Source organism: Mesoplodon densirostris, chromosome 12 (genome assembly GCF_025265405.1).
Source record: "Mesoplodon densirostris isolate mMesDen1 chromosome 12, mMesDen1 primary haplotype, whole genome shotgun sequence".
Taxonomy (NCBI): Eukaryota; Metazoa; Chordata; class Mammalia; order Artiodactyla; family Ziphiidae; genus Mesoplodon; species Mesoplodon densirostris.
The window spans coordinates 15,378,255-15,401,689 of record NC_082672.1 but is presented as its reverse complement, the minus strand read 5'-3'; the positions used below and the strand labels follow the sequence as shown (position 1 = coordinate 15,401,689).

Here is a 23,435-nt window from a genome sequence, read left to right as displayed (position 1 = left end):
TAAGTTTGCTTTGGTTTTTGCATTCTTTCACTTGATTAGAGCAGGTGAATATATTTCCATGTGTTGATTTACTGATTTAGTTTCATGTTACGAAAGGTATTCTTTGCCCATTTTATCTATTGGGGTCTTATTATATGCTTATTATATATATTATTATTATTATGCTTATTATATATATTATATATATAATATATTATTATTATTATGCTTATTATATATATTATTATTATATGCTTATTATTATATGCTTCAAAACTCACGGTTTATATTTTCACATCTGTGGGCAGTCCCTCGGCAAACAATTTTTTCTAATTTTTTTGGTGAGTTGAGTTGCTGGAAGTGTCTTCCCTCAGAAGTTTCCTACACATAAGGATTGAGTTTACAGGCCAAGCCCCCAATCCTGAACTTAACCCTTTGTTATTTAATGATACCATGGATTTTTAAGTCTTGGGTTTTGTGGTTAATGCATTCTTTGTGAGGTTGGGACCTGATTTCCTGTGGCTCCTTTTCGACACATACGTTTTGTTTCTTTAACAAACTCTTACATAGTGCTTATTATGTCCCAGGGGTTGCTTCAGGAACTTTACAAATATTAACTCATGTAATCCTTTTCAACAACCTTTTGAGACGTAGGTACTATTAGATCCATTTTACAGATGAGGAAACTGAGGCACAGGCTGACTGGTGAAGCAGCTTAACTAAGGTCACCCAGCTCCAGGAAGCAGATCCTGAGTAGAATCCTGGAGGTTGGCTCTTCACCCCTCTGGGCTGACTCTAATGGATGGTGCTGGGTTTTTCCCTTTAGGCCTTGGGCTGCTCATAACCCGGATTTGGTTCTCATAGGCTCACCCCTCATGTTTGCAGGACCCAGAACAAGAATACAAATGAAGACACATGTACTATATGTCAAAATATTTTAAAACTATTAATCAAGCTAACACACTGTTAAATGAAATGCTATCGTCTTATCTTGAAAAACATACCTTCGTAATGACCGAGAAGGCCAGATCTGAGTTTAGAATTCTTAGACCCCGAGACCTTCCCTACCAGAAAGGAGGCAGGCTGGAGGGAGGGCCAGCCCCCAGCTTGCCTTCTTCCGACTCCTGGCTGCCCCTGAGAGGCCTTCAGCACATGGATGTGATTAACCAGCCCACTGTCCAAGCTTTGTCCCTACCCGCCAAACTCCATCATAACAAATAGCCTTTGGCAGGCCCCTGGCCTTGGGGTGCCCTGGGAACTCCACAGTCTTGGGTCCCAGGGCGGGTGGGATGGTAGCTTCAGGTAGGTTTGCCCTCTTGGTTCCTGTAGGGGAGGGGAGGGCCAGAGGACGGCCAGAATGGACTGTCCAAAGTGAGAGGCTCTTTGGCCTGGGTCTAATGGTGTTGCCGCTCGTAGGGATTCTTTGATGTAATTGCTTTTTCCCTTTTGCCTCTTGTCTGTTGACTTGATTCGTTCCCTGCTGTCTACCTCCAGTTTCTGTTCAAGCTGGTCACACTTGAATTCAATAACTATTTACCTAAAGCGTATTATGGGTAAGGTGCTGGGTGTGTCCCCCATCCTCATGGAGTAGATTTTTTATCTTAGCTTAGCCCTTGAATCTTCCCATAGCATAGCCTGCATTGTATAAAAATCCAGAGGTGACTGGTGAAGAACGTTGAGAATTTCTTCCTGATTAGCTCAGGGCGGAGCCTTTAAGGAAGAGGGTAGTAGGAAATCATGGAAAGGCAGAGGCTCTTCGATAAGGAGGCTGGACCTCTGTAGTTGATGGTGGGGAATTACGGTTAGGAACTAAAGGAGACTGGCGTGAGAGATTGAGCTAGAGAACTAACCAGAGTCGGGGAGATCAGCTTTTAGGATATTGCATTAAATCAGACATTGATTCAATGAAACGCTGAAGCCTGAGCTAGGGCAGAAACCAAGGAATGGGTATCGACAGCATTGAAGACATACGAAATGAGGGCAGTTGGTGGAATGGCACTTGGGGAGGAAAGAGAAGCAGAAAAGCCCAAGGTGATCCCCAAGCGTCTAGGCTCTTGCATCTGAGATGTTATTCCTCTCCTAGAGAGTCGTGTCGAGAAAAGACATGAATGAACTGCTGGCTAGCAAAACAGAGGGAAGGGGTGACCAAAGCATGATTTGTCATTTGTGTAATACTAATAGCTAACATTAATTGAGTGTGTACTACGTGTCAGGTGTTGTCTTAAGTGCTTTGTACAAGTAAACTTGTAAATGCTCTTTCTACCAATGAGGACACAGGCACTATGTAGAGATTAAGGACCCATGCAGCTAAGGTCTCTTGTCAGGAATAGACATTCTGGCTCAGAGAATGTGTGTGTGTGTAAGAGAGAAAGAGAGAGACATTCAGTATAAAGACCAAAAGCTCAGGGTTTTAAGCAGTGAACAGGGACAAGTTTTTTTTTCTAAACTTAGGAACTGTCACTGACATAACCCAGCCTCAAGTCTGGGAGTCCTTCTTTTTCCATTGGCAGGTCCTGCTGGCTTCATGTCCATTATTTCAGGTTGATCCTTCCTGTCCCCAGGGTCTCCTCCCTGCTTCTAGCTCTGCACTGGACGCAGCAGCAGCAGCCTCCCTCCTCTATTCTTGGCCTCCTTCTTTCTATTGTCCACTGGGCAGCCAGATTGATGGTTTGAGGGTTTGTTTTTTTTTTAACATCTTTATTGAAGTATAGTTGCTTTACAATGTGTGTTAGTTTCTGCTTTATAACATAGTGAATCAGCTATATGTATACATATATCCCCATATCTCCTCCCTCTTGGGTCTCCCTCCCACCCTCCCTATCCCACCCCTCTAGGTGGTCACAAAGCACCGAGCTGATCTCCCTGTGCTATGCAGCTGCTTCCCATTAGCTATCTATTTTACATTTGGTAGTGTATATATGTCCATGCCACTCTCTCACTTTGTCCCAGCTCACCCTTCCCACTCCCTGTGTCCTCAAGTCCATTCTCTATGTGTGCATCTTTATTCCTGTCCTGCGGTTTGAGGGGGTTTTAGGTTTGTTTGCTTATGGTCCACTTACATCCAGTGAAGCCTACAAACCTTAAGTGTATAGCCTGATGCCTTCTTACAAAATGAACACACGTGTGTAAAGAGCTTCCATGTCAGTTTGTAGACCATTCTCAGTGTCCCAGAAACCTCCCTGTGGCCCCTTCTAGTGATTACTTCCTGCTGTGGACAGACTGCATTCCCCTGAAATTCACGTGTTGAAGACCTGACCCACAGTGTGACTGTATTTGGAGAGAGGTAATTAAGGCTAAAAGAGGTCATAGAGTAGGGCCTGAAAGGAGTTGTGTCATTATAAGGAGAGATACCAGGGGGTGCTCTCCCTTCGCTGTGTGAGTGCATGGTGAGAAGGTGGCCATCGACAAGCTAAGAAGCAGGCCCTCACCAGAAATCAAATTGGCTAGGACCTTTGTCTTAGACTTCCCAGCCTCCAAAACCATGAGAAATAAATTTCTGTTGTTTAAACCACCCAGTCTGTGGTATTTTGTTATAGCAGCTCGAGCAGACTCATACAGTTGACTTTGGAGAGTGAACTTAGAAGGTCAGTCAGGAGACTGCAGTGCAAGATGTGAGTGTGTAGTGGTCTAAGTTATGAGATTCTGTGACCTTAAGAATAATTAATGTGGGACTTCCCTGGTGGCGCAGTGGTTGAGAATCCACCTGCCAATGCAGGGGACATGGGTTCCAACCCTGGTCCAGGAAGATTCCACGTGCTGTGGAGCAACGAAGCCCGTGCGCCACAACTACTGAGCCTGTGCTCTAGAGCCCACGAGCCACAACTACTGAGCCCGTGAGCCACAACTACTGAAGGCCGTGTACCTAGATCCCCTGCTCCGCAACAAGAGAAGCCACCGCCATGAGAAGCCCACGCACCACAACCAAGAGTCGCCCCCGCTCGCCGCAACTAGAGAAAGCCCGCGTGCAAAAACGAAGACCCAACACAACCAAAAATAAATAAATAAAATAAATAAATTTATATTAAAAAAAGAATAATTACTGTGAAGAACATAATTTATGAAGGAACAGAGTGGGGAGTCTATTGAGTTCAAGTAATACTATTCCAACATAAAAACTTACATATTAAAACAAAATGTCATCCCCTATTTCCCAGAGGCAATAACTAGAGACAGTTTTATAGGATATTTGCTAACCTAATTGATATAAAAACTTTTCAATCTCAAAACAATTTCCCCATTATTATATGAATGGATACCAAATAATTTCCTGTCTTGGCAATGATTCACATTATTGTTTGCTATTGAACTATTTTTTCCTTGCCAGGAGGTAATAGTACCCATCAGAGAAAACTGCATTTCATTTTCTGTGTGTGTCTTTTTCAAACTACTGATTACCAGAAAGCTTCTGATCCCTCAATGGAGAGTTTATGGAAAAGATGAAAAGGGGATTTTTTAGAACAATGCACAAGTTTGAGACAAATGAGTATTAAGATAATCAAAAGTTTTTTTTTTAATACTAACTTCTCCAGTAGCAATTTACTCTTTTTTTAGGGAAAAAAAAAAGTTTCATGCCAAAAGGGAGGAGTCGATTATGTAAAGAAAACAGGAAAATATTCAAAGTATTACTGTTTACTGTTTGGGTGAGTTGTAGAGGAAAAGGGAAATTGTTTGGACAGTCTATATGGTGAAGAAAGCCATATATATTTTCCAGTTTCTAGTAATTTTTGCATGCTGTGAATTTAAAGCAAATTGTTTCATTTAAGTCAGCATTTAGTCCAAAAAGAGCAAAGGCTTTGTGATCATTGACATGTATAATACGATCATCTTTTGTAGGCTGTAATTTAGAAACAATGAAGGCAATTTTGAGAGAGGGTCACTGATAGGACACTGTTTAGACACAGCTCTCTTCCCTGGGGAAGCAAACTTGCCGAAGAATAGCATCAAGTTGAAAGGATTTTGTTCGTATTTCAAATAAAGTCAGCAGGGAGGGCTGGCACCTGTCTGCCCAGCTCTGTGTCCTGATAGCCAGGTAGTTTCTCCCTTGCATGCTTTCAAGATTCAAGATCAATGGCACGGTGGGCAAGGCATTTCCCAGAAGCCCTCAGTGCTTCATGAGGAGTCCCCACCCTAGTTAGACAAGGTGTTGCTTGCATTCTAAAAAAGCAAAAACCAAGGAGCTTTCCCTCTCTAGTCACTCAGATGGGCGTATTGGAGACTATTTCACCAGCAGTTAAAGTCTGTACTTCTGGAAATCATTTACTTTGCTTACACATCTTTTGCCAAGTGGTAAAAGAATCAGCCATCTCCACTTAGATGCTCACTTTTATTTATTGAAGCACTTGTGAAGGAAACAAGCCCTTTCCTACTCTTTGTCTATCCAGGTCTCAAAAGAGAGAGTAATTTGCTCCTTTTGACTGAGTCCTGAATATGATCGGATTCAAATAAGGTTAGAGCTCAGAGCTCGAAGGAGGTCAGGGCTTATATATTTTATAGAACAAAACAGTCAAACAAGAACCAGAACTGCAACTGTTGACTTGCTCAAGACACCACCGTTGTTGGGATGGACAGGCCAGCTGAGATGGGGGTAAATATATTTCCTTAGGTTAAAAAAATCAGGAGCACATTCTTCAAACTGACTTTTCAAACACTAGGTGCTGTGATAAGCTAATTGCTATTCTGAATTTGTTAGTTATAACTCAGGATGACAGAGATCTCCTGAAATAGTTAATTCATATTTTTGTTGCGTTTGGGTTGCACCTGAATTGCCTCTCACTGCTCCCACCCCCCATTCAGAATGGAGAATAGAGTGGTTTCTCCCAAATGAATGCCTTCTGCTTCCTGAATTAGGACAGATTCCTTGAGGGTGTTTATGTGCGAAATTAGGCCCACTCTGTGTTCCCCTGTATTACTGATAAAGCAAAAAAAAAAAAAAAAAAGTATTAATGGCATTACTAGATGTTCTCTGTAATAACTGGCAGCTCTAAAAGCTATTTTGACAGGTATAACATGATTTATAAATTAGGTTAATGGATTATTTTTTAATGGGAAATGCACTTGTGCAAGATCACTTATTCAAGTAGTATTAAGTACCTACTGCAAGTGCTTTCCCCTCTTAGGCTTGTATTATTCTGGAGGACTTTTTTTTTTTTTTTTTTTACTAGACATAGGGCATTTTTTTTTTCTTCCCTTTGAGTGCAGGTTAAGAGATTCAAGCTGATCTTCTCCACCCCAAATGCTGAGAGAGAGCATTATACAGCTTTAAGTTCCTCTGCAAATTCACCATGATGCTTGGTTAGACTGTGAATGCATTTTTCATTAGGTGATGCTTTTTAGAGTGTTTGTATATTAGTGAATGTGCTGACCACCTGTATGTGTCAAAGCAGAAGCGTGAGGGAATAGATTTGGTAGCAAAAACCAGTCAAACCAACGCAAAACTCCCCAAATACCTTGTAGTTGATGTGGTATTTATAGGGCTTTGCCAGTGGAAAGGCTCTGTGCAATGCCTACTTCTTTAGAAACACCCTCCCCTTTCCCTTGGGTAGAGTTTGATCCTGATAAGAAAGTTGGTGATCTGTGCAGTGTAAATAACATACATTTATTGAGAAATTTTTAAAACTCAGAAAAATAAGAAAGAAAAGAAACCAGAGCTGCCATTTTTCAGTCTCAGCATCGTCTCTCAGAATGACTTCCTTAGTACAGCCTAGGCCAGCCTAGGTTTTCCTGGAGAAAGGGGGCACAAGGGCTGTTGAGTGTAGATGCTGCAGCCGGGCCGGTTTTGTAAGTGAGAGCAGTGGGGCTGCCCCCGTCACCTTCCCTCCTGAGGTTTTAGTAACAGGTTTGACACTTAGCTCATTCAGAGTAAAGGCTGAGGGGCTTCCCTGGTGGTGCAGTGGTTAAGAATCCACCTGCCAATGCAGGGGACACGGTGGTTCAAGCCCTGGTCCGGGAAGATCCCACATGCCGCCGAGCAACTAAGCCCGTGCGCCACAACTACTGAGCCTGCGCTCTAGAGTCCGCGAGCCACAACTACTGAGCCCGTGTGCTGCAACTACTGGGCCCGCGCGCCTAGAGCCCGTGCTCCGCAACAAGAGAAGCCACCACAGTGAGAATCCTGCGCACCGCAACAAAGAGTAGTCCCTGCACGTTGCAACTAGAGAAAGCCTGCGTGCAGCACAGAAGACCCAATGCAGCCGAAAATAAAAATAAATGAAATAAATAAATTTACAAAGTAAAGGCTGAGAGATGCTTAACTTGCAGAGACATTGGTTGTGACTTTTTATTCCTTAGGGAACACGATGACTAGCGTGTTTAGGGTCTGCGTCAGTTTGGGTTTGGTTTTGCTTTGTCTGGTTTGAAGATGCTTTCATTTGTCCAGGAGGCATGGCTTGGGAAGAGGCATCTGAACAAGATGGTTTAGAAGCCTACCCTTGAGACTGAAGAAGTGTATGGACCAACATCAACCTGTTCTTAGAATAGTCACTATTTCTTTTCCTTTTTTTTTTTTTGTCTTTACTTTTTAAATTGAAGTATAGTTGATTCACAATGTTGTGTTAGTTTCTGGTGTACAGCAAAGTGAATCAGTTATATATACATATTCTTCTTCATATTCTTTTCCTTTATGGTCTGTTACAGGATATTGAGTATATATAGTTCCCTGTGCTATACAGTAGGACCTTGATGTTTATCTGTTTTATATATAGTAGTGTGTATCTGCTAATCCCAAACTCCTAATTTATCCCTCACCCCTTGTTTTCCTTTTGAAAGCTGGGTTCCAGACTCTGCCAGTGACCGAATCCAGTATCCCCATTTACCAATGATCAGGTTCCTTTGTCAGTATTATACTCCTGGGTCCCATTCCCAGAGATGCTGGCCTAATTGAGTTAGGGTGTGGCCACAATGACTACTCTGCATAGTATTATCGCCATTGTATAGGTGAAGAAACAGAGGCTCAGAGGATGGCAAATGTGCTCAAAGCTCTTACAACTAATAAGCAACTGATCTGGGCACCCCTCCCCATCTGTCTGCTGGTAATGCCGCTTTTCATTGGCTGCACTGTGCTGTGTGGATCCAGAGAAGCTTTGTGGCATTTCTACCGGTTAAGGAAGGGTCCTGCCATGAACTGCCTTTATGAATCCGTGGGCCTAGACAAAGGCCTTGTTTTAGTCTGACCAGACTTACTGATAAACAGTAGCCGTGCTGCAGTTGCTGCAGGACTGGATCACGTCACTTCTTCTGGTATGCAGCAGGCCATTTGAATTCCGGGGAGTCCAGGGCTAAGCACACACGTCAGAGAAACCCATTTCAATTTATCATTTTAATTCTGCTATTAACCATCACAGACCCTAAATGGATTCCTCCAGAATGGCATCTTCAAGCCCATTATCAGAGCTAAATGTTTAATAACTTTGTTAAATAATCCATGCCACGGAGTATAGGAAACTTTCTTTAGTGTTTTTTCACATAGAAGGAGGCATTTCTGGACGTCCCTGGGGATGGCTTAACATAGCTCTTGCTGGCCGCTGGCTGGCCCCCTCCCCTTCCGTCCTTGCTGGGTGCCTTCCCTCCTAAAAAGCTTCAGGCAGGAGAGGTTCTAGCAGTGAAACCCCCTGCTTAGCAGGCTTCAAAAAGAAGCAGATGTGAGGCAGACATTTAATCAATCAAAAAGCAGTTTAGAATTCAGGCCAGGAAGCAATAGATGCTTTTTAGCAAACGCAGCACGGCTCTTTGTGGAGTAGCAATTGGCAGGTTTTCTATTCTGTATCTTAGCTTTTCCAGTGATTGTGCTAGAAATATTTAGGGTAGAACATTATGGGATAGCAATTGTTGATTCTAAATCATATTATCTTAGATGGGCCATCTTTGCAAATTAAGTTCATTTTACTGAAAATAAGACAAGCAACTTTGCCTGTTTTCTTTTTCAGTCAAATGGATCACAAGCTTAGAACTGAAGTAAGTAGCAACAAGCTGATCAATATGTTCTCTCTAACTGGATTTAAAAAAAAAAAATCAGCAGTCATTTTAAGCAATGTGGTTCAAAAGCAGTATGGCCACTAAATCTGCATACTGATAAAGTATGCTATTTAACTTTGACAGTGGTCTCCATTATATTCCTAATTAAATGGTATGTCGCTGGGAGTTCCCTGGTGCTTTCACTGCTGAGGGCTTGGGTTCAATCCCTGGTCGGGGAACTAAGATCCTGCAAGCCGCACGGCGTGGCCAAAAAAGAAAAAAGTATGTTGTTTGTGTTGGGCAAAATTTGGAGTAAACGTCTGTTCCATCTCTCTCTACCACAATAACTTGGTGTAGAAGTACCTGCCAAAGGAGGTGATGCATGCTCCCTTGGGCTACTTAAAACAAACGAGCAAATAAACATCTAATAAAAGAATAGGAGAAGAGCTTCTTTTAAGAGACTTTCTTGTGTTTCCCCTTTTCTCATCTCTGCCTTCTCTCCTATAACCAGGTAATGATGAGCCTCTGCCACTGGACCCGTACTCAATCCCAGACGTGCGTCTTGTATTGGCGATTGGAGTTTATTGTGCAAAGTTTGGGCACTGTATATTTTTGGGACTCCCTCCCTGGTGAAGTTTCTGACGCTTGTGTCTTAGGGACAAGTCTTTCATCAGAAGAAGTAGTATTAGGGAATTCCCTGGCAGTTCAGTGGTTAGGATTTCTCGCTTTCACTGTGGAGGGCTTGGGTTCAATCCCTGGTCGGGGAACTAAGATCCCACAAGCCGTGGGGCGTGGCCAAAAAGAAAAAAAAAGAATATTAGCATCTAAAATTTTTTGAACCTTAAAATCTAAACTTTACTTGAGATATGCTGGTTTCCTCCTTTGTCAAAATTGTTTATCTGTCAGGCTCAGAAACTATTTAGCCTTCCTATGGCATGTAGTGGATTTCAGAACATTTTGTATTATCGAATTCCTAAGCAAGGATGTGACGTAATTATTTTACTACCAAACGCACATCCTTTGAAAGAAGCAGCCATTTAACAAGAGAGTAATTCCTGGAATGTGACATGGTGGGTAGGGATTAGGTGGGAATTGGGATATTGACTTCTAAATCTACAGGAATGAAACTCTGGTGCAAGGGCTCAAAAGGAACTAGGCATGACAATTGTCAGAAGTGTTTCAAAACACCAATCTTGTGTTTCTAGGCTACTCATTTTTATTGTTCTCTTCACAGTAATATTTTTCTTACTTTGCATTTGGGATTTGTGGAGGCAGTTGCTTTGCCCTGTACATCTTATAGGTGCAACAGGTCAAAAGGGAAGAAAGTAACTTGACATTCGCGCTCTGTCATAACACGAGAATATAAGCTTTCCGGGTCTGTATCCTGAGATGTCTAACTTGACAAGATCTGTAGAGCCTCATCCCACTGGGGCCACAGTCAAATAACCAACCAACAGATGGTAGGTGCTCACTTTTCTGTAAAACAGGGAACTTCAGCAGGTTTTGGAGCTTATGGAGTAACTTGAGTGGGACGTGTTCCCTGTCCTAACACAAGAATCTTTTTTTATTTTTTATTTTTTTGCGGTACGCGGGCCTCTCACTGTTGTGGCCTCTCCCGTTGTGGAGCACAGGCTCCGGACGCGCAGGCTCAGCGGCCATGGCTCACGGGCCCAGCCGCTCCACGGCATGTGGGATCTTCCTGGACCGGGCCACGAACCCATGTCCCCTGCATCGGCAGGCGGACTGTCAACCATTGCGCCACCAGGGAAGCCCACAAGAATCTTTTGAGTTGTTGGGCTGCTTATGCTTAGTCTTTTCCCCCAGCTGGACACCTCAGTTCAGCCATAGTTCACTCAAGTAAGATGGATTGTATCATTGATCCAACATAATAGAAGTAGGATTGTGTTTTCTTAGTTTAAGACAAGTTGGTGGAGGGAAATGAAAACAGTTCTTCAAGTTCAATGCTTAGGGTTCATTTCTGATTCTGTGAGGCTGAGGACTGACTGGTTCTTAACCAGTGGTAGCACTACCCCCTGAGAAGATGGTACACGTAGGTGTGCTGTGGGGACCATCAGGGAAGCCTCATGTCCTAATTCCTCTGCATAGTTTCCACATAGAGGAGGACGCTGGTGATTCAGAGACTTGGCCGAGGATTCCCAGGTTTCTTTCTTTCTTTTTTTTTTTTTTCATTGCCTTTAACAACTTCATTGAGAAATAATTGACAGTGTGCAGTTTGATAAATTTCGACGTACATCTACATCTGTCTAACCATCGTCACCATCAAGATAGTGAGCATATCAAATGCATCCCCAAATTGCATGCCTCTTTGTAATCTCCCCCTCCTTTCTGTAACTTCTGATCTTCTTTCTGTTACTGTGATCAGTTTTGATTTTCTAGAAATGTATATAAATGGAATATACCACATGTATAATTTTCTCTTGCTGTTTTCACTCAGCATAATTATTTTAAAATTAATCTATGTTGGGACTTCCCTGATGGTCCAGTGGTTAAGACTCCGCCTTCCAATGTAGGGGGTGCAGGTTTGATCCCTGGTCGGGGAGCTAAGATCGCACATGCCTCCGGGCCAAAACACCAAAACAAAACAGAGACGACATTGTAACAAATTCAGTAAAGACTTTAAAAATGGTCTACATCAAAAAAAAAAAAAAAAAACTTAAAAAATAAATAAAATAAAATTAGTCCCTGTTGTTCAGTTTGGAATTTTTTTTTTTTTTAACTTATTTTTGGCTGCGTCGGGTGTCGGGTCTTCGATGTTGCACGTGGGCTTTCTCGTTGCGGCAAGCAGAGGTTACTCTTTGTTGCGGTGTGCAGGCTTCTCATTGCGGTGGCTTCTCTTATTGCGGAGCACGGGCCCTAGGCGTGTGGGCTTCAGTAGTTGTGGTACACGGTCTCAGTAGTCGTGGCTCGCAGGGTCTAGAGCACAGGATCAGTAGTTGTGGCTCACAGGCTTAGTTGATCTGTGGCATGTGGGATCTTCACTGTCCAGGGCTCGAACCCATGTCCCCTGCATTGGCAGGCGGATTCTTAACCACTGTGCCACCAGGGAAGCTCCGAGTTTGGAAGTTTTTTAACAAGTTGAACGTATACCGACAATATAACTAAGTATAAAATATATAAATACCTAGGAAATACACCTAGGTATTTATCCAGGAGGAATGAAAGCATGTATCTCAACAAAGACTTGTACGTGAATGTTCACACAGCTTTATTTGCAAGCGGACATCAGGTTTTTCCAGGATCATTTGTTGAGAAGACTCTCCTTTCTCTATTAAATTGCCTCCGTTGTCAAAGATTAGAATTATATCTGTGTGTGTCTATTTCTGGGCAATTTATTCTGTTCCCATGATTTGTTTGTCTATTCTTTCACCAGTACCCTACTGTCTTTTGATTACTGTAGTTTTATAATAAGTTAGGTAGTATCAGTCCTCTGACTTAGCTGTCCACACAGGTTTCTTAAGTTGTGTTTATCAAGCATCTCTCTGTCCTAAGTGTGATACAGACCTCAATTGTGTGAGGACTCCAAACAATACAGGTAGGCATTTCACGTAATGGAATTGTGGTGACCTATCTTCACTCAGTGAAGTGCTATCTTGGGTCAGTGGTGCTTTTTATTTCCTTCATCTCAAGCAGAGATCTTATAAATTCCCTTTGCTTGAAATCAGCATGGCTGACCTCCTACCTCACCGGATTTAGAGCTCTTTGTTTTCTTTTACATACTTTCCCAGAGAACCGAGGAGTTTTAATACTTTTTAAAACAACTATAACTTTTTAATATAGGGGAATATTTGACTGAAATGTTGTGTGTTTAAACATATTGCATTTATCTTGGTGTCTTTACTTATGGCAGATGTTGAAGGATGTGGTTCAAAAAGGGTGCTGTGGGCAAGTCATTTGAGAAAATGCTGTAATGATTTGTTCCTTAGAGGTTCAGAATGCACATTAAAGGGTCTCTAAATTCTAATTAAATCTGCTTAACTGTCTAGATCAGAGTTTCGCAAGCTGATTTTGAGCCCAGAACACTTCTGAGAGAAGTCTGGTAATACACAGGTATTGATATACCTGGTATACTGATATTCTTGGATACCAGTTTGAAAAATGCTGATCTTTGAGATTTAGAGGCCTAAATTGTAGACACCATTCCTAATAAAATGACTTCACCTGTAGTGGCCAAGTCCCTTGGGATTTAAATAAATACTAGGAGAGAGATTACTTTCTAAGACACTCAACAATTTGAATATTTGAGTAGAAACATTCAATTGAATTGAAATTTAATTTTGCAGGCTAAAAGCAAACTAGGTACTTTAATGGATATCTCCGAGTTTTCATTCTTTCTCATGTCTAGGGGTGAGTCTGTGTTATTCCTCCTAAAACTATATTAAGTAATTTTCACAAATTTTACTGAAAACTACGAGAAACAAGAAATTAGTGATTTGTAGACAATGACCAGAGACTGTCTATCTGGTATGTACACCCTTCACCAAGTGGCATTTAAGGACCCTCATGTGCTGTGCAGATAATGTTCCAGAAACTTTCCATAAATAGGGAGCAATGCAATTTCAAAAGCAAAATAAGATTAATCTTTGTATTCTGAACATCAGAATTTTTTCCACTTTGATTAAATTAAATTAATAAACAGCAGCACAACGAAACTGCGCTCAGCCAATTAGGTATAAACTTGGTTAAATGTGGCTTTCTGGCCAATATTTTTACTTCTGGCTGTGGGTTGGGGGATGTTGTCTAGTTGAACAGCACTGTAGACTCACAGTCAGATTTCTAAGTAAAGACCAGCAGGATAAATTGGTAGTATGTGCAGGGTCAGACAGCTGGACCACTGTTTTCATTGGGTGGGGCTGGAAGGAAAGGGGTCACACTGACTCTGGGTGATGGTGATGAGATGCCGCCCCCTTTTCTGGTCCTTCAAATGAACTCGCTCATATTTAAAGCAATGTTACCAGCCAGTAAGTGGGTATTTTTGTTTGTCGGTTTTGTTTTGCTGAATATTATGAGTGGAAAAAAGTAGCATGAAATTAAAAATAAACAGGTTTTATTTAAAGATCAGAGGCCTCAGGGCACCAGGATTTTTAGGAGGTGGGGCAGCTGCCACACTGACAGGAGGGTCTGTCCTCCTTTTCGGGAGGAAACTGGCATCAGAAAGAGATCTCTAAAGGTCAGTTTCTTGGAGACAAGGACTTCTCCTTTTTAGAGGTCACTAGAAGCACTCCTGACCTGGGGTACATGCTCTTCTCAATTTCATGTGGTTTGAGAGAGCTTTTGGCCCGATGTTTTGACAATACCTCTGAAACTTGATAAGTAGTTCATATTCTCTCTCTTTGAAAAGCTTTGCAAGTTAAAAGTTCTCATTTTTCTTTTATAGATTGCCTTAAATCTTTTTTTAAATTTATAGACTAGAAATATATCTTTCTTAATATTTAAGAATTGCCTTAGCCCTGCTTACTGTATATCTTGAGCTAATTAGAAATTAGATGATTACCAAGGGGTGAAACATTTTACTGTGTAAAATATAAAAATTTTGAAAATTTCTCAACTGCACTGAGGTTTTCTTGAGTCTACAGATTTTATTGGCTATACCCCAAAATTTAACTCTGTGAGAAGGTTCACTAAAGAAAATTTTATTTTTTCTTTTAATTCTGGAAGATTTCAAAATGTATACAAGAGTAGAGAATAACAAGTACCCGTCACCTAGCTTCAACTGTAATCAACATTTTGCCAGTCTTATTTTGTCTAACTTTAATTTTTAAATTTTATTTGCCTATTTGAAAACAAATACAAGATACGTCATCTATAGATCCATTATTATGTACCTCTAACAGTTGAGGACTTTTTAAAAAAATAAATTTATTTTATTTACTTATTTATTTTTGGCTGCGTTGGGTCTTTGTTGCTGCATGCAGGCTTCCTCTAGTTGCGGTGAGCGGGGGCTACTCTTCCTTGCGGTGGGCGTGCTTCTTATTGTGGTGGCTTCTCTTGTTGCAGAGCATGGGCTCTAGGTGTGTGGGCTTCAGTAGTTGTGGCACAAGGGCTCAGTAGTTGTGGCTCGCAGGCTCTAGAGAGCAGGCTCAGTAGTTGTGGTGCACGGGCTTAGTTGCTCTGCGGCCTGTGGGATCTTCCCGGACCAGAGCTCGAACCCGTGTCCCCTGCATTGGCAGGCAGACTCTTAACCACTGCGCCACCAGGGAAGTCCCCAGTTGAGGACTTTATGAAAACCTAACGACGTTATTGTCACTCTTTATAGAATTAATAATAATTCTTCAGAATCTTAAAGCAAATCTTTAAAACATTATTTTAACAACTGATGTTTTCATACGGTTTTATTTCTGCATCTCAGAGGAAGACGTGTCCTTGTGATAGAGAGGTTTCATATCAAGACACAGCATCTTAAAGCTAACTTGTTGGAAAGCATGGCTGTGTAGGGGAAGGCATAGAGGGATAAAGAACTCAATCCAGTTTGCTCACAACAGTGAGGGCTGCTGCCCCTCTAAAATTCTTTTTTTTTTTTTTGCGGTATGCGTGCCTCCACTGTTGTGGCCTTTCCCGTTGCGGAGCACAGGCTCCGGACGCGCAGGCTCAGCGGCCATGGCTCACGGGCCTAGCCGCTCCGCGGCATATGGGATCTTCCCGGACCGGGGCACGAACCCGTGTCCCCTGCATCGGCAGGCAGACTCTCAACCACTGAGCCACCGGGGAGCCCTAAAATTCTTATAAATACGGACTGCTGATGGAGTCATCAGTTTCTGCATTTAGCCTCTTACTTTCAGCCTATTTCTAGAAATTTTAAAATACATTGGAAAATGCTTTGTGTGCCTGTGTTTAAATAAAAGGGGGAATGAAGTATTTTCACCATGGTCCTCATGTTTGCTGTTTGGACAGCATGGCTCTAGAGTGAATATACTGTTTGGAGCTGTGGCTATTGAACAAAGTGAGTCTTCAGCCATAAGGATGGTCAGCTTTTTGGTCGGTGTTGATGGATGGACTCACTCACAGCTCCCACGCAGCTCTGGGTGTGGAGGTGTGGATGCGTGGTATGTCATTTACAGCCCCATTCCCACAGCAGCGTAAGTTGCTTTTGCTACCTGGGGGTCAAACCAAGCCGGAATCCTAGGCAGAAAAGGCTACCTTTCTCCAGCCATTGTTTTCTCTTCTTGTGACCAGGCAAGGCTACAGCCATTTTACTGTGGGGCTGCCTGAGTCTTGCGCTACAACCCTGTTCGAGTGCCCGTGAGTGGGTGTAGTGAGATGCGGTCCCTGTACACAAATGTCTCATTTTGTTGGATTCCTTATCGTCTCACATCTAATGCTGCCTCCTTCCAAACCCTCCTTTGGGGGCGGGGGGTCGGGGGGAATAAATCAGGAGTTTGGGATTAACATACACACACTACCAACAAGGACCTACTGTATAGCACAGGAATTCTCCTCAATATTCTGTGATAACCTATATGAGAAAAGAAAAGAATCTGAAAACGGAATCACTTTGCTGTACACCTGAAACTAACACAACATTGTAAATCAGCTATAATCCAATAAAATTTAAAAAAAAAGAAAGAAAGAAACCCTCTTTAACACAAACAGGAGGACAATTTTAAAAGGGCATCCTTAGTGTGATATAAGGGCTGGAAAAATACTGGAGTACAACCTTTGCCTTGGTTTGATCAAGTGGACAGACATAATATGGCTTCTGAGTGCTTTTCCATTTAGAGAGAGAACTTTCCCAAATATTATTTCATTGGAATCTCAACCAGCCTGAAAATAGAGATGGTATTAGTTTCAATTTATAATTGGGAAAATGATCTCAGAGATAAGGTTCCATGGCTGACAGGAGCCTGACTGTGCTCTGTCTGCTGTTTCCCCTGTATCTTCTAGGGTTAAGAAAAGAAAAAAGAAAAGAAAAAACTCAGATGGCGCCCCTCCATTTAGACCTTTGTATAAACTGCCTTGCTCCTGTTCTCCCACCCAGACCGTTAGAAAATTAGAAGTCTAATTAGGAGTCTTCACACCAGATGTGCTATTGGATGCAGAGCTTGGAGGCAACAGGAAGGAAGTCTTGGAGGTTTCATTTTAGAGGGGAAACGGGCACAGGACAATTCATTCCCATTAGATCGCAGTTGTTGACCAAATGGTAGAACAAAAACTGCTAAAACTTATGTTAGTAGTTGACTTATTAGCCACTTCACATGTGTGGGGTGATGCTGCAGATATTCATTATGGCAGGTAAAAATGAATTCTTATCCCAGCTTACAGAAAAAGAGAGGAGGCTGTGAGAAGCTAAATAATGTTCCCAAGGCCAGAGATCAGGTAGATGGCAGATCAGACCCTGCTCTCCCGGCCACCCCCTGTCTGCTGACCTGGAATTACCAAGTTTCAACCTACGACAATGATAAAATCCCAGATTTGAAGTATTTCATCTTGCCCCAGAGCACCCAACCCTCTGCTCTGCTTCTGAGTCCACCAGGTCATCCACGGTTGAGGAGTGAATATGGCTTAGTTTGTATGAAAAGGCTCCTGAACTATGATCTCCATGTCAAGTTCCTATCTTAAAGCAGTTCTCTTTTCCCATGAAAATTCATGTGACGGGCAATCGGTAAAGCAAAATTTTCTTAACTGTCTCCCAGCCATACTAACAATACGCAAACTAAGACAGAATAACTTGTGAAGGAAAAGCTTCTCTCCCACCACCCAGTTATAAAAGTAATCAGGTGTATTAGACAAGGAACAGAACACAGAAAAGTAGAAAAACAAAGGATATGAAAAATTCATAGTTCCCTCCCCGATGATTATTTGGTATACTGTGATATTAACAATTTGGTAGTGTTGTTATCACCACTCATTTAGCTATTTGAGGTATGTTCTTATATATATTTGTAATCGTATTGTATCTATAACTGTTTAGTTTGCTTTTTAAATTTAATATTACAACATAAAATACATCTCTACACTATTACATGTGCTTTGTTGATACCATTTTTTAAAATTAATTAATTTATTTATTTATTGGCTGCGTTGGGTCTTTGTTGCTGCGCGCGGGCTTTCTCTAGTTACAGAGAGTGGGGGCTACTCTTTGTTGCGGTGCGCAGGCTTCTCATTGCAGTGGCTTCTCTTGTTGCGGAGCACGGGCTCTAGGTGCACGGACTTCAGTAGTTGTGGCATACAGGCTCAGTAGTTGTGACTCGCAGGCTCAGTAGTTGTGGTGCATGGGCTTAGTTGCTCCGCAGCATGTGGGATCTTCCTGGACCAGGGCTTGAACCCATGTCCCCTGCACTGGCAGGCGGATTCTTAACCACTGCGCCACCAGGGAAGTCCCTGAAGAGTCTTCTTTATAAGTTCTGTCATGGGATTTAAAATCATTTCCAGATTATCTTTTTTATTCTCATCATTTGTGCATGTGTCCTCCTTATATTGACAAGGTTCTGGCTCCTTCCTGGTTACAGCCATGTAATCGTTCTGCTTCTTGGGTTTTGCTGTTATTGTTGGGACCAGTTGCACTGCTCAGAGCCTCATCTGCTGTGTGGACTGCAGGGCTGTGGACACTCCCGCCTGTGCTGGTCCTTCAGTGAGATGGTGGAACCAGCAGCATCACTCAGTGAGGAAATGGTTCGCAGGCTCACCTCTTCCCCCAGCATCCTGACACATGTCAAGGGCTCACCTGTTTAGTTCATGGTTTAGCATGTTCATTAAAGAGCTTGATACCCCTACAGCTTACTCTGCAAAGGGGTTCAGAGCAAGTTGTGGGCCATCCTGTGGAGAAGGAAAGGGGACAGAGACATCGGGTGGCTTTTCTGCTGTGCCTTAACTACCATTTTGATGTTTTCTGTTGTTGTTCTCAGAGGAATGAGAGGACAACACTGTGGCTGGAAGCATTCGAGATTCTTTTTTAAAGCTTGTTTAGTTGTAATGTGGTAATGCTTTACGGGAATAAACTCTGGCTGACCCACTCAAGGGAGATAAGCTTGAAAACATTTAGGGTTTTGATTTGCTCAAAGGGGGCGTTTACCGTTTTTGAAGCAGAAATCCAGTGGGAAAATAGGTTTCCCGGTGTTAGCTGTGTTTCAGTGCAAAAAGCATGCCTTTGAAGTCTGGTTCTCATCTCAAAAGGCCTAACTGTTCATAAAAGTAAGAACAAGGTGGATGGATAAAGCTACGTGAGGAAGCTTCAGCATGAACGCGTTTGGAAACTTCAATCCTATACCGCTTTCCTCCCCTCGCATCTCATCTGGCTCCGGCCCTTCCCACCCCGTTTGTCACTGAGTTGTGTCTGTACATCTTACAGGGTCTATCTGGGCTTACCTGAAATCCTTGGCTTCTGTGGGCATCTGAGTTACAGAGAAAAGAGAGAAAGACTGAGGACGAGCCAGATGTGTGTTTAGTGACAAAGAAATGTATCCACAATGTACGAAGCAATCAGGTTATAAAAGCATGTATTCTCCTTTTTTTTTTCTTTTAAATTAATTAATTTCTTTATTTATTTTCGGCTGCATTGTTTCTTCATTGCTGCGCGCGGGTTTTCTCTAGTTGCGGCAAGCGGGGGCTACTCTTCGTTGCGGTGCACGGGCCTCTCATTGTGGTGGCTTCTCTTGTTGAGGAGCACGGGCTCTAGGCACGCAGGCTTCAGTAATTGTGGCACATGGGCTCAGTAGTTGTGGCTCATGGGCTCTAGAGCGCAGGCTTCGTAGCTGTGATGCACGGGCTCATTGGCTTTGCGGCATGTGGGATCTTCCTGCAGGGCTCGAACCCATGTCCCCTGCACTGGCAGGCAGATTCCTAACCACTGTGCCACCAGGGAAGTCCCCATTTTTGTTTTTTTAAAAAAAGAAAGCTCGTGTGCATGTAAACACATAGAAAAGACGCAAAGAACTTAAGCATTAAGGAACCGTGGGTTGGGTTTCTTGCGATGTGAGGTGACTTTAACGTGCTGATAACTCTCAGAAGCACCAGAACCCTTAACAATACTATGAATTATTTAGATGGTTGGGAATGGGAGAAAAGGAAAACAAAAACACCATAGATTGGGTTGGCCAAAAAGTGAATTATCTATCTACAAGAACACGTGAGATTTTGTAAAAAGCATCTCTAAGTGAAACACAGATGGTAGACATGTCTGAGTATGGCTGAATGGAATGACGTCCCATTGTTGTGTGGAGGGCTGGTGTGTCACGGGCTTTGAATGCTCAAGACTTCACTCATGGGTCAGAGCTTGGGCACACTTGCTGGACCCAAGCTATGAATATAATAAAATAAGCTCAAAACTCAGTTTCAGTAATGTTGCTGTCATAAATTGTCACCAAAGTTAAGTCAGCAAGTGCCTTTCTGAGGTAAAGACAGTTGCCCAGGGGTCATGGGGAATAACTAATCCACAATTTACTTATCACGCTTGACTATGAAGGGGGCTGGCAGGTGATCTCAAAGACTCATTTTATTTTGTATCATCTATTGTAATACATCATTGTATACGTGTAACACTTCTAAAAGAGTAGATGAAAATTGGTGCCGTGTCCTATAGAGCCCTCAAGTTTAAAGATACTCAGTTTGACTCCAGCTAAAGATGTCTTGGATTTGACAATTCACGAAGAATTGTGAGAAACAGCTCAAGAATTATAGAAACTCTGTAGAACTCTAGACTCTATAATAAACTTCAGAGTTCTGGGTCCTAAACTAGGAGCACAGTTGACCAACGTTTTTTGACTTGAAATCGAGGTATTAGAATGGCTGTCTTTCATTCCCATGGCTTAGGTTGCCATGCCATGCTATCTGTGTTAAATTTTTTAGGTTTAAGGTTCATTGGTTGACCATGTAGCCCACAATAATATGCATTTCCTGCTTTCCCCCACTAGCTCTTCATCACATTATTAATGAAATCTCAGTCTAACTCATGCCTAAGACTAGTGGAATTTAGTTAAAATAGTCTTAAACGCTGACATTCTTGCTGATGAGCATTGTGAGGATACCCCCCTGCCCCGTCTCCTGTGCTTTCATCTTTAGGTTTCATTTAAAACTCCCATCTTTCATATTTTGGTAAGAGAAGACTTTAAGTGGAAGTGTAATCTGAGCATCCTTTCTAATACACTGACTCAGCATGGGCATTTTGAAGCCAGCCATCCCATCTGTAGTGAGAGTATTAGAGGACAGTGACGGTATTTCAGAAGGCAGCTTTTGCAGTTGCCGGGCATCTTTGCTGGGAGCAGGGAACAGCCAGGTGAAATCCATTTCAGCACCGTTCGAGCCTTCTGGATTGATCGTCTTGAATTGGATCTACCCCCTTCAAGGCTCTGATGGAAGCCTATGGTTTGGCCAGCATGCTCCATTGGCTTGTAAACGGCATGGAATGATGCCAAACAGAGTGTCCAGCTTTGAGATTACTTTGGCACGATCGGGTCTGGGTACTATGGGATACTATTTAAGGCATTTTGTCATTGTGCGTAGTAACAGGTCCTCCAACACTTTGTTGTGTTGCGGAAAAATCTCTGGGGGCTTCCCTGGTGGTCCAGTGGTTAAGACTCTGCATTCCTGGGGGCTTCCCTGGTGGCGCAGTGGTTGAGAGTCCGCCTGCCGATGCAGGGGACATGGGTTTGTGCCCCGGAGCGGCTGGGCCCGTGAGCCATGGCCGCTGGGCCTGCGCATCTGGAGCCTGTGCTCCGCAATGGGAGAGGCCACAACAGTGAGAGGCCTGCGTACCACAAAAAAAAAAAAAAAAAAAGACTCTACATTCCCAATGCAGGGTGCCCGGGTTCCATCCCTGGTCAGCGAACTAGATCCCGTATGCCTCAGCTAAAGATCCTGCATGCCGCAACTAAGACCCAGTGCAGCCAAATAAATAAATACTAAAAAAAGAAAGAAAGAAACCATCTGTATATTTTTAAAAAAAAGAAGAAAAAGAAAAATCTCTGGAAGTAGTTGGTGGTGAGCCCTGGCCTTCAGGCCATGGCTGAGCTGTGGGACCCGTGGCCAGCCAGCCTTCCCCTCTGTAATCACTTTGAGTCTCAGTGTCTTCATCTGTAAAATGGAAACAGTAGCACCTCGCTAAGTTGGTTTTAAGGAAAATGAGAAATGTATGTGGACCATAAAGCATTGTTGAAATCCTTAGGTTCCTAGCGGTTATTGTACGATTTTTATTTGGCTTAAAACTTTTTACCTGTATTCTCAGGATTTAAAAAATTAGGGCATGTCTTAGGAATTCTCTGGCAGTCCAGTGGTTAGGACTCGCGCTTTCACTGCTGTGGGCCTGGGTTCAATCCCTGGTTAGGGAACTAAGATCCTGCAAGCCCTGCGGCGGAAAAAAAAACAACTGGGCATGTCTACATGTCTACTGTTTTTGCATCTGATGACATTGATTGCACGGGCTATCCTAGGGGGACGATTGTAAACCACTGTTTTAGTAATATTTTTAAGGAAAATACAATGACTCATGAACACACATGTTAGGCGTCTCTTCTTTGTTCACCTGGCTCTGGATACACTGGCCTTTGAACCACGGGGCTTTCTCACTTGCATCCCCTTTACCTTTTGCTCACATACCCCTTGCTGGCATCTTAGATCTCAGCTTTACCTTTACTTCCTCAGAGCAGCCTTCACGATACCCTGGCCTAGGTCATGGCCCTCTGTTTGTTGTCATTTGTTGTATGTATTCCTTCTGCGTGACAGTTTCCATAGCTGCAATTCAGTAATTATTTATTTAAATGTCTGCCCTCTTCCCCGAGAAGGACACATTGTCACTTAGATATATATTCCAGCCAAATATGCATAACTTGTGTCTAATCATAAGGAAACATTATTTTAAAGTAAAAACTATTTTTCAGAGCGCTGTCTGCCTTCCACAGTAGTTTGTAAGCTCAAAGTGTCTGGGACCACACCTGACTTAGTCGTTGTGAAATCTCAAACAGGCCTGGAACGATGGGTGTTGTGTATCAGGCCTATGCCTGGTTTTTGAGAAGAGTGAATGAATGCATGAATGGTGTGTACCTTTATCCAGATACAGAGTCCTATCTGCTTGCTCATAGCTCCTTGTATCTTTTGTAAGATAGCTACATCTTTCAGACAAAAAAAAAAAAAAAAAGACTTAAATCTTCACTGTCACTAGCCCTCCAGTTCTCTGTATTTCTCCTCTAAGTGATTTATATTCTCGAACGTACAGTATCGTTTCTAACTTGGTTGTGAAGATTGAAATTAAGTTTACATGGTTCTGTCTTCCCCGTAGCTACTACAGAAGAATGGTCAGCTGTCCACTGTGAACGGCTTAGCCGAGCAAGGAGAGCTCGGCCTCCAGGAGGGAGCCCTGAATGGCCAGGAGGAGGAAGTCACTGTCCCAGATGGTAAGTCACCTTGCCAGGGGACTGGAGGACAAACAACACCTGCAACGGATCCCCCGCAGAACAATAAAAATAGGCCTGGGTAGAATGGGCCCTGTCATCCTACCTGGGGGTGGGTGATGTTGACAACAAAAGCAATCGATTGATTGCAAAAAGAAGTATTTATCTGGC

At 42.7% G+C, this 23,435-nt stretch overlaps 1 protein-coding gene across 1 annotated transcript in view; it reads left to right on the top strand.

Moving 5' to 3' along the window:
* AKAP12 (A-kinase anchoring protein 12) overlaps nucleotides 1-23,435 on the top strand; it is a 97,668-nt gene that overhangs the window by 31,675 nt on the left and 42,558 nt on the right. Inside the window, exon 2 of the mRNA XM_060114475.1 lies at nucleotides 23,153-23,267. Coding sequence (XP_059970458.1) covers nucleotides 23,153-23,267 — 115 coding nt within the window. The remainder of the gene's footprint in view (nucleotides 1-23,152; nucleotides 23,268-23,435) is intronic.